This window comes from Lactuca virosa, chromosome 9 (assembly GCF_052849685.1).
Source record: "Lactuca virosa cultivar CGN04683 chromosome 9, Lactuca_virosa_CGN04683_v6, whole genome shotgun sequence".
Lineage (NCBI taxonomy): Eukaryota > Viridiplantae > Streptophyta > Magnoliopsida > Asterales > Asteraceae > Lactuca > Lactuca virosa.
In genome coordinates this window covers 116,369,950-116,381,800 of record NC_136434.1, presented here as the reverse complement: position 1 = coordinate 116,381,800, position 11,851 = coordinate 116,369,950, and the positions used below count along the sequence as shown (strand labels likewise).

Genomic DNA, 11,851 nt, shown 5'->3' with positions numbered 1-11,851 from the left:
CAAATACCAAGTTGAGGCCCAAACGTCGCCAGCCCCAAAACAGGAACGACCCAATCTGTCTTGCGTACGCTCAACGTACCTCTTTGGTACGTGCCGCGTACTGGGCTTCCAAGGCTACGCGTAGCGTACACTGAGTACGCCCGGCGTTCGCCCGGGTTAAGAACTTTCCCCATTAAGTGCTTAATATCCCATTCTTTTACGTCCAAAAGCTAGATCTGAGCTCTTTAACACGTCCTAAGGCATAAAGTTGCTAACTTTATGTCTTTGCATGATCCTTATGCCTCCAAAACCATCATCAAGACCTTCCCAAGGTCTTTAACACATGATCAAGGTCAAGACTACCACCAAGATCCTATTTTTATGCTTCTAGATAGCTTAAGGACCCCAGATCTGACTTTCTAATCAAAAGGGGATGACCAAGCCAACAAATGAGGTCCAAGGCACAACAAAGGGACCAACTACAAAAACCCTAGCAAGATCTAAAGAAATAAGAGGAAATATGTAAGCTTTTTACCTCCAAAAGCTCTGAAAGATGATTATGATGCAAGATCCAGAAGCACCCACTTGATCCAAGCTTTTTCCACCAACTCCTTCTCTTGAAAGGGGCACTAAAGACCACACATACACACTTATAAGGCTCAAGGATGCTCTCTCAAGGTTTCCAGAGGTGCAATAACGTTTAAGGGCAGTGGAGGCTCTCTAGGGTTCACTCCAAGGAGCTTAAAGTCGTTTATATAGGCCTCAAGTCCGAGTATTAGGGTTTTGCTTCCCTGACGCGTACGCCCTGCGTAGCTCATGGTACGCCCAGCGTACCCCCAAACACCCGCGACCAGAAAGGGACGTAGTACGCTAAGCGTACACTTAAGTACGCCCAGCATACTAAGGGACCATTTATGCCAAAAATTCTTATTCATAGGTTCCAAGACATACCTTTATTTTTCTCGGATGTAACATGTATTAAATGCTTACTTTACCGAAACACTGAGGAAAACATATGAGGAATCAACAGACCCTTTGCCAAAGTCATCCGAATGGGAGATCCCCCGTGATTTGATGATTGTTAAGCCACCTATAATGGATAAACGTCAGTCAGGCAGGCCAAGAAACATAGACCGCATTCCATCCCAAAGCGAGGGTCCAATTAGAAAAGAGTGTTCTACATGTGGTCAAGTAGGACACACGAGAAACAATTGTACTGGAAGGGCGTCCGGTAGTGGAGCACGTCGCACGACAACTTCTACTAGAGAAATAGCATTTAATATTGGTGGTTCAGCGAGTTGCTCACAAACCTATGACGCTGATTTCGATATAAAACAGCCTTGAAATGAAGAGTTGTTAACATATTATGTATTGTAATTTTTTTTATTAAATCTTAGTAGACATTGTTATGCTTTCATATTTTAGTTTAGTTTGTAGATTATAACAATTAATGAAGCTTTTATATTATAATATTTAGTTTGCGGATTATAACAACAAATGAAGCTTAACTATATTATAATATTTAGTTTGCGGATTATAACAACAAATGAAGCTTAACGGTAAAAAAATATGTTATTTAAAAAAAAACAGCAAACTGAACTCATGATAATGTTACAACATTTTTCTAACTAATTATTAAAATCAGGGAACTGCAATGGGTACGTCTCTTTCTCGATTGTTATATAGTCATCCCTAATTCTCATTTTATCTTCCAAACGAACTTTTTGAACCCTAAGGTGTATCATCTGTTTGTCCTTCTCAGCAAGCCATTTTTCAGTCGTTTTGATTGTCTTCTTAGTCTTTTTTTATCCATTCTTCATGCTCTTTGATTTTATTTTTATTGAGGTCTATCCATTTTTGAGCTTGTTTGCATTCCGATGCAATTTCATTACGACGTTGAGTGAGAAGTCGGGATGACTCTTTGTCTTCTTCTTGTTGTTCTTCAGCCTTTTTTAATTCTTCAAAATTTTCATCTGCCATATATGGGCCTGCTGAAGAGGGTGTAAAAAAAGGGCCGACTGAATCACAGTAGTAACAATCTACTTCGTTGCATGAGCAAATTTCGAAATTTTGTGAGGAACTCATAATTAAGTTGAAATTATAATAAACTGTTGCTATAAGTGGTATTTATACATACTAGTCCATCTGCAAATCATAGTCCAAGTGCAACCATTTCATAGTCAGTGTTGTAATTCATAGTCAAACTTTGAAATGACTACACATTAATGACAAGTCATTGTAGTAACCTGCAAATTGTAGTCTAACTTTGAAGTGACAAGACATAAATCACTGTTTGACATGATAAGTCACTGCAGTAACCTGCAAATCATAGTCAAAATGCAACCATTTCTTAGTCAAAGTTGTAATTCATAGTCATATATTTATTAATATAAATAGATGTTTAAGCTATACAAACCAAACACCCATATCATCTAAACGAAACCAACTCCCATATTTACAAATGTCGTCGAATGCAGCAACTTCTTCGAATGAAGTACCTGGTTCCAATTGTGAACGACCATGGACGATAAACGAGGTGTTGGTTCTAACACGATGTTGGCTAAGTGTTAAGGATGGTGTACCGTTACTTGCTCCCCCGCATTGTCTAGTAGGTGATGAATGAACCCGCATAACAACTTTGTTCAACCATGAGATGGAACCAAAATGCGGGTTTATCATTTAGGTTGATGAAGAGAAGGACCACTCATCTATGGTAATAGCTAAAGTAGCTAACTCTAATAAGCACTTTCAATCAGAAAATAAGAAGTTAAAGATAGTCTTGGTTTGTGGTTGGGTGTTGTTTTTAGCAATTATTGTTTACAAGTTGTAAGCTTTTTAATATTGTTTGTTGTAACTATTGAAGTTATTACTAGGTCATTAAGTTGTTACGTAAATAAATTGTTGTATTTGTTGTTATGTATAAAGCAGTGTACTTGTAACGTTAAAACAAGTGGTGGTGTCGTTGTTATGTTGTAACTATTGAAGTTATCAGTAGCTCTTTAAGTTGTTGTAATTGTTGTTATGTTAAAACTTTTGTATTTGCAACATTAAAACTATAAATAGACTAATGGTGTACTCATTTGTAGTTGTAACATTAAACGCTTAATAATCAAATCCAACATTCAATTACATATACAAATATATAATCCAACTACATAGGACCAAGACTCGACCCCCAATAAATTTTTGCCATCCGTTGGCGAAACTCTAAACTTGGGTCAATAAGTTCACGTATTGGTTGGACTGAAACTAATTGTTCCATAAACATACAAACAAAAACACCGCAATCTCCCAACAGACTACTTTGTTGGGGAACATTTGTTTCCAAAATGAATTGGATATTCAATGGAATCCTGGGGATGTTCCTCCGGGCCCAATAGTCAATCTTGTCTAAATACTCTGCCACCCGAGCTTCAAATTTGGTAAAGGTTCCATCATAGTTGAATTTTTCATATGCCCCTCTACCCAAACTGTCATAAAGATGGACTTCCATTGACGACAATCGTAGTTCCCCAAATAACCAGTGATTAGGGAATAAATGAATCGGCATTAGGACCTGAATAAGGTAAAAAAAATATTTATGTTTACATATCACAATACAAAAACATAACGACAATAACGAAAATAATTTAAAATAAATAAATTCAGTTTACCGTATCAACATCCCACCAAGCAACCATGTAGTTGGGGTATGTAGCAAGACCAGACATAAACGCCCTCCAATCGTACCCATCCTCCAAAACATGGCAAGCAAAAAAATTTGGAGGCATTATTGTATGCCGGTCGCTATCAAAACGTCTCTCATTAAGTAGTCTATACTCTATACCAAATGGTCATATGCTGCACAAAATTATGATACTTTTGTTATTAACTAAAAAACAACTAACTTATAAAATAATAAAATTAAAAGATATTTTACCGCTTCGTCCAACCATCCGTCGTGTGTATCCCCAAACAAGGCACTCCAAAAATCTCTATCTAACACCAAATTATACCAACATGAATGATCCAACATTCGTTAAGCAAGACTTAGACCCCTATCGAATAACGATGTGAATGATCCAACATTCGTCAAGCATACTACAAAAAGGTTGAAGAATACTACTACAAGAAGAGGGTAAAATAGAAGGCTTTCAAAGTTGCACATTATGTTCTAAGGAAGAACAAAGTGAGCCATGCATTTCCCCGAGGAAATCTAGGACCAACATGGGAAGGACCTTATAAGGCCGTCGAAGCCTATCGATATGGGTCTTATTCGCTGGAAACCCCAGAAGGAAAGGCTATCCCAAGAACATGGAATGCCCAAACCACAAGCGTTTTTTCTTCTCGCAAGAGCATCAAAGAGCCCAGAGAAGCATATACTAGGATATTATGCAAGCCCTACTTAGAAGGGACATCGAAACATATTCCCAGGGTGTGACAGGCGGTGTGTATAGGGCGCGCGTACATATTCACCGCGACATGTTGATCCGTGATTACTAGCGATTCCAACTTCATGTTCCCGAGTTGCAGAGAACAATCCGAATTGAGGCAATCTTTCCGGATTCGCTCCGCCTTACAACCTTGCTTCCCATTGTAATTGTTATTATAGCAAGTGTGTGGCCCAGCCCATAAAGGTCATGCGGACTTGACGTCATCCCCACCTTCCTCCAATATATCACTGGCAGTCGGTTTCTGGAATTATCCATACGAATAATTAAGGAGGAGGATAATTACCAATTCAAATATAATATTATTATATTAGGAATTAGGGTTATCCAAGGACTCCTTGTTGCACTGTAAATTGAACCATTGTTGCACTATAATTTTTTTTTACGAATAATGACATTGGAAAATAGGCTATTTTTTCAAATACATCACGCCCTCATCGTTTTGGACAAGGATCAATATAATAATTTTTCCTTAATTTTATTTGAAGTTAAAATTAAAGAATGATTTAAATTTTAAATAAAAATGGTAAAGTTGTCGATAGAATATTAAACGTGTCATGAATTATAACTTTGTATGTTTCATTTTCGATATTATTGTTTTAACTTATTAATCTACTTATTATTATTTATTTCTTTTTGTTTTATCAAAGAACTAAGTTATAACCCGTGTGCACCACGGATGAAAAATTTTAAAATTATTTTGATTAAATTATAAATTAATTATTGAAAATTGATAGTAAAATCTTTACCAATTGATAAATGTATATATTTTGTAAGGAATATGATAATAACATTATTATTTGTTGAAATTAACGATAGTTGTTTGAATATCTAAGTATAACTTTTTATTTTTTCTTCTCTCTCTAGCGTTGTGGCATCCATGTTATTGTTTGATATATAATCAAAAATCAAAAATAATAAAGTAAAGTTAAAGAGTAAAATTAATAAATTGAAACTAAGGGTTACATACCAATGGTGGCTCCTTTTAATTGAAGAATTGCATAATAATCAAATAGCAAATAAATGATAGTTGTAAATCATGTGAGCAATCAATTATTTTGACACGATTATTAGTTTACATATATATATATATATATATATATATATATATATATATATATATATATATATATATATATATATATATATATATATATAATTTGTCTTTAATTTTATAACGTGTGATTATAATTAATATTCAAGATGCTTTGATTGTTTAAGTATAAATTAATTAAAAATATCCATCTTGTATAATGATATATAAATTAAAGTGACTTATAAAATTCGTTACCATAATACATAAAATGATATTATTAAATTTTAAATGACCCATTCAATTATAGTTAAATAAATAAAACATTTATAAAAACATTTAAATTATTAATAATTCGAAATCGTAATATATAAATCCAACACAATCAATTATAAATTAAAATGATAGATGTGATTTACTAAAATTAAGTCATTGTTATACGACAATATGACAAACTGAATAGATTGAAAAAACAAAAACAATCATTCATAAAAATGTTATTGTTATATGACAAAGTATAAAATAAAGTAATGTAAGAAACATATATATGAACAAAATAAAAATAAATTACAAATAAAAATAATGAATAAAAAATAAATAAATAATGTTTTAAAGATTGAATTAACAATATAAATGCTTAACAATTTAAATGGATGTACAGAGTATTAGTTGAAGTTAATAGAAAATTACATAGAAAAATATTATTTCAAAACAATAAAAATTAGAATAAAACATGATAATATAAAATTTTCAAATAAAAATATTCATTACGGTGTAATTATGTTATCCTTACAAACCTAACATTTTTACAATTCGAAATATTATATATTTTGGTTGTTATTAACCTACGATACTTATGTTGATTCTCAAAAGAATATGTGTTATTCACTTTACTAAACATAAACATGTTATATCTACGTTTTAATAAAAAAAAAAAGTAATAATAAACTAAAAATTTAACAATAAACATGTATATATTTTAAAACTACAAGGGGCAAAGTTAAATTTTGGTAAAAGATGAATAAAGGTTTCTTTCAACACAAAGCCACAGTTGCCACAACACATCATCTCGTTAATTGTTTTCCTCGGACGATTGATTGTCTTCTAACACTACTGACGGTGACAATAGCTTTCTCCGGCAACCTTAAGGTATGTACCCGCTCGCTATGTACGTAAATATAAAACTTAAGATCATATGCATTAATAATTTGTTTTTCTTGAGTTACGCTTTCAACGGTTATTTAGGGATTTAATCGAGAAAATCATCAATTCTGGATTTATGGTTTAACCTAACCATCAAATAGAATTGTTTATGCAACCGATCGAGTTTAGGATTTGTTGATGTTGTGTATACAAGCAGTGATTGATAAAATGGAAGCTCAATTCTTTCAATTTTTTTATTCAAGATAATCGGAGTTGGATTCATAGCTATAGCGGAAATCAGAAAGGCTTTTATTGTTTCTGAAGTTGGGGTACAATCACGAAATTGAATTATCAGCATCTCCAGTTGTTCGTGTATTTTGTTTCAAACCAAATACCGTTTGTTGCACCGGAATCGACAAGCAAAGGGTGCACTAGTTTGTTGTCGCCGTTCTAGCTATTAGTCACTGGAGGATTACAAAAGGCAAAGGTATTATGTATGTCGATGAAGTTTTAAAGAATAAATGGGGCAGGAAATCAAAATAGAAATAGGATGCTATAGTTACAGATAAAATGAAGTTTTAAGAAAGTAAGCTATATTTTTAAAGTTTTACAAATTATAGCAATTGTCTTTTTGAAGATAATCTATATGATTAAAAATTCTACCCCCAATCCAGGATTCTATTTACCTCTTAACACATGGAACCAATAATGAAGTAGGTTACTAACTACATAATATTGTAATGAGCTATTCAGTTACTTTTTTATTAAAAAATCTTGTTTCACCACCATACTTTTCAAGAATGTGATTACTCCTTATCAAATAGTTTTGAAGCTAAATATAAGCATAAAGTTAATGAATTCTGATCAGATGTGAGAATCTAGTAAAAAAAAAAGGAGAAATGTCACCAAATTTAACTATTTTTGACTCCTGATGCTACTTTCTGGCAACTTGTTGAGTTTGTGGTATAAAACATTTATGGTGATGACTTTTTTTGCCAACTACATATTATGGCAAATTGGATCCTCGTACAGGGATACTTTATCTAAAAGGTTAGTACCCCGAAATAGAACAACTTTTATAGCATTCAACAAATATTCACTAAGGAGATTGCACCCCGTTTGAGCAGATTTAGAAAATCCTCAAATCCTATAAAATAATATGAAAGTAGAATGATATTGTAGGTAAAATATGAAAGTAAGATATTATAAAATAAAATGACAGTATAAACAAATAATTGAGAGATTTGAGCTATTTATAATTATTGAAGGTTAACTTCTAAAGCATATTGCTATTTGATGCATTTAACACCAAAACATGGATAAATAAATAACAATGTACTTTGGTTTTTTGATAAAAAAATAAAAACAAATAGCATCAACCAGAAACAAATAGATATAAACTCAGAAAACGCAATAAACATAAAATATTTATAAAGTAAAAAAATATGTATGAATTCAAAAAACGCAACAAATATAAAATATGTATAATGTAAAAAAAAATAACATCAACCAGAAATAAATAGATATGAATTTAGAGTACTTTTAAACATTTTGGGAAATAACAACATACTTTTTATAGATTATTCAAAACAGGGTGCCTTAATGTGACCATTTTAAGAGTACACTGCCATATTTTGGTTTCAAAATTATTTTAAAAAAGAAGCATTTTAGTATTCTAAAGTTCATTGCTATTAAAAGTGCATTTTCAAAAGTAGGATGTTATTATAGTTGTATTATTTGGTTAAAAATGATCCATGTAGCAGAAAAAACATTACAAAACTGGATAAAAAGTTTTTTTTTTTGTAAAACACAGCCAGATAGTAAGATCTTTCGATATCACATAAAAAACCCCCCCACACACACATTATGTAGTAAAACAACGTCAATAAAAGCAAAAAGGGGAAATTTTAATACATTAACTCGATGAATCGAAGTTATGTGAAGCGAAAAGATATTTCTTCTATGTGTAGAGGCTCGATGAGTTGAAAAATAATGAGTATTATTTTATCCTGAGATTAGGTTGGTAGAATACGGAGGTCCTCTCTGTAGAATTCAAGAATCAGGAATCCGGAGGTGCTTTATAAATTGTTACAGGGGAAGACTTTTATAACTGGACTAAAATGATGTGAGTACGCAATAATAAGGAATAAGAAATAAGAAATTGATCATATACTAATTTGAATATACATGATTTTAGCCTATAAATTCGAAATTGTAATCGTATCATTAATGATTGAAAGGTTCTGCGTATAATCAACATAAATTTCGTATAAATTTAAATTGGATTGAGCCAAGTAATCTTATGATTTGAAATTCTAGCAATAGATGTAATTTTAAATTTAAATGTATATACGTTTTCTATGAGATAGTTATGTAAGTATAAATTTGGTAGCTTATGAGCTCCTTTTTTAGTAGGAATTTCGGAAATATTAATATTAATTAACCTAAAACCATTGCTGATTTTATGGTTTTGATTGCAGGTATTTTAGGATATAAGATAATATCCTTCAAATAAAGAAAACTGAAATGCTGATATGTAGGAATTGAATGTCGATTGATGCAGTGATTTAGTGGGCGGGAAAAGTAGAGAATATAAGGCTGGAGAGAATGCCACGTGACAGAAGGGTGGTCTAAGAGATTGACATGTGACATCTAAAAGAGGCTTTTATTAAGCATGGAGATGGAGATTTATTTAGAATCAAGAAAGATTTATTTAAACTAACATCCGGCTCAAATAAAAGACCCAAAGTGGAAGCTATGTGATTGGTCGATTGGGTATTTGTTTCACAGTTCAATGGGCACGGCCCAGGGGATAGGGTTTGATGTTACGCCTTACGCGTATAAAAATTGATTCATCTCCACCTTAGCGTCGCATTACAGCGTAGAGGCGGAGGAGAAGCCGGCAAATCAGGGGACGATTGCTTCACGTAATAACGGTAATCGTGAAAACCTAATCTTCCGAGTCTACTAAATTTTTTTCATTACTGTGTGATTTATGATACGGATCCCGATCCCGATCCCGATTCGAGGACAATGGTTTTGTTTAGTTATTTTCTAGGGTTTGTTTTCTGTGTTTCTTTCTGATATAAGTTTCAATGGTTCATCGACTCTGAAGAAACTTAGTTTATTTATTTTGCATCAAATTTAGGCGTAAAAAAGTTTCAAATTGATCGAAAAAATTAGTTTTTTTTCTTCCTTCACTGCTGAAAATCGTAATTGGAGGGAGCTGTTGACTATTGGATAACATGCATTTACAAAGTTGTTTCATTTTCATCTTAGTTTAGCTTTGTTTGAAGGGGGACAAGAAAACTCGAATATTAATGTAAAATTTGTGCATGTCTTGATTTTACCATGGTTTTATGTGTGTGATTCATGGGTCTGCTGAATGTTTGGTATTGTTTAACTCTCTTGATTGGTTGTATTCAGCTCGTTTTGTACATTGACTTTTGTACATGTTTGCTCCTATACACATTAGTTTTCTTACATAAAGAATTATGTAATATGTATTTTGTCAGTTTATAACAACTTAAGTATTGCATACCATAAGCATGTAGTCTGCATTAATAGAGCTTAAATCAATTAACAATGATTGGGCAATTCTAACTGGGATTTGGTGAATTAATTATGCATATGTCAGTATATCATAAGGCAGTTGAATTGGTTTTGGGCTTTGGTTTTTGAACTCTTATTTAGGCTTCAAAAGTCAACCAGATGGATGGGGAAAAGAAGAATGGATCAGGTTTGTATGCAATTGCTACTTTCTGTTGAAAGAGTTTCCTCTAAATATGTTCAATTAGAATTATAGATACACAGAGAACAAGTTGCATATATAAAAAAAATCTCTTTGGATGCTTTATACTGGTGAACTTATTGTTACATAGGACACTCTCTACAAAAATATTATAATTAAAAAAATATCCATATATTGATGAAAAATATCGATTGGAAATCTTGAAGAATAAGGTGTAAATCCTTTGGTTGGAAGATTAAGGTGAGTTGATATAAATTTGATTCCAAGATTAGAATATGCTTATACTGAATTTAAAATTTTTGATTCAGGAAACGAGACACAAGACATGGATCAAGATGGATACCTTGAATCCAGGTTACTAGATATTTTTATTATTATTGAATGAATGACATAATTTTAAAAATATTGACATTAGAGAATAATAAGTTTGCATTAATTTGGGTTGCTATCAACGGAGTATCTTTTAATTTGGATTTTTATATTTTTCAGGGTAGATAATTTTTCTTTGAATACGTTGGCCAACGATATAAATAAAATTATGAGGTGTACTGGGTCCTTGGTAAACAAGTTTGAAGATCTGGGCACTCGCTTACAACGTATCGATGCGGAGTTGAAAAAATATCAACCAGAAATGCTTGAGATTCCTACAGAGGAGAAGCCACCTCCTTACAACCCAAACATATGTCTACCAACATTCCCTGACAAGTTTAATCTTGATGTCTTTTGCAACTGGGTTAAGGAGATAGAATTCTATTTTGAGTATTATCGTGTCCCAGACCATGAAAAAATAGACCTTGTAGCCAACACATTGCCACTTGAAGGAGAGGCTTTTAAATGGTGGCAAGATATCCAACAGCTAAACAAGAAAGTCTATAAAAATTATCACATTCAGTGGACAGGGATGAAGATGCTGTTTATGGATAAATTCCTTTCTCCATAGATTGTTTGATAGCCAACGAAAAATCCAAAGTTAAATTTCCTTGTGTTGGATTTCGAATTTATTTATCTAAGGAAATGGAATTGCATGTATTGGAATTTAAGGAAAAAATGGTTGTTTGCTTGAAAATAGTTGGATTAAGCAACACTATATATATATATATATATATATATATATATATATATATATATATATATATATATATATATATATATACTAGGAACATTTGAAGGGCCGTGGGTATTGTTAAAAACCGACTTAATGCAAAAATTAGAATTTATTCACACAGGATTTGAATTTCTACATATAATGATTTGGTTTAGAAGCATTTTTTTTTTCTTTTAGAAGATTTAAACAAAAAACCAAACAAGTACACAAAGGTAGAGATGCAGAAGTTAAAGTTACGAATATCATAGTAGACAAGTATCCTGGGATGGAGAAGATTTTATGATTATCCGGTAATAATAAGAGGAAGAGTAAATTACACGATTCGTCCCACATACACTTGTCAAAATGCACGTTTAGTCCCTATCGTCCCTCCTACTGTTAAAAGTTACACGCTTCGTCCCTGGCAAGCA

The 11,851-nt window shown here is 32.3% G+C and overlaps 2 protein-coding genes and 1 pseudogene across 3 annotated transcripts; 2 read left to right on the top strand and 1 right to left on the bottom strand.

Annotated features, from left to right (window-relative positions):
• Positions 1–3,130: 3,130 nt before the first annotated feature.
• On the bottom strand, positions 3,131–3,749 carry LOC145139691 (uncharacterized). Its single transcript, XM_079073425.1, has 2 exons — positions 3,633–3,749; positions 3,131–3,535 (listed from the first exon to the last, which is right to left on the bottom strand). The coding sequence occupies exons 1-2, from the start codon at positions 3,747–3,749 to the stop codon at positions 3,131–3,133; spliced, it is 522 nt and encodes a 173-aa protein (XP_078929551.1).
• A 3,064-nt stretch (positions 3,750–6,813) lies between these two features.
• LOC145135687 (large ribosomal subunit protein uL6m pseudogene) lies at positions 6,814–7,128 on the top strand (annotated as a pseudogene).
• A 2,204-nt stretch (positions 7,129–9,332) lies between these two features.
• Positions 9,333–11,402, top strand: LOC145140784 (uncharacterized). Of its 2 annotated transcripts, none has more exons than XM_079074173.1 (4): positions 9,333–9,521; positions 10,279–10,324; positions 10,645–10,690; positions 10,826–11,402. In XM_079074173.1, the coding sequence occupies exons 2-4, from the start codon at positions 10,297–10,299 to the stop codon at positions 11,274–11,276; spliced, it is 525 nt and encodes a 174-aa protein (XP_078930299.1). In that variant the 5' UTR covers positions 9,333–9,521; positions 10,279–10,296; the 3' UTR covers positions 11,277–11,402. The 2 variants fall into 2 exon arrangements, with proteins under 2 accessions (XP_078930299.1, XP_078930298.1); XM_079074172.1 differs by having other exon boundaries at positions 10,223–10,324.
• The last annotated feature ends 449 nt before the right edge of the window (positions 11,403–11,851 follow it).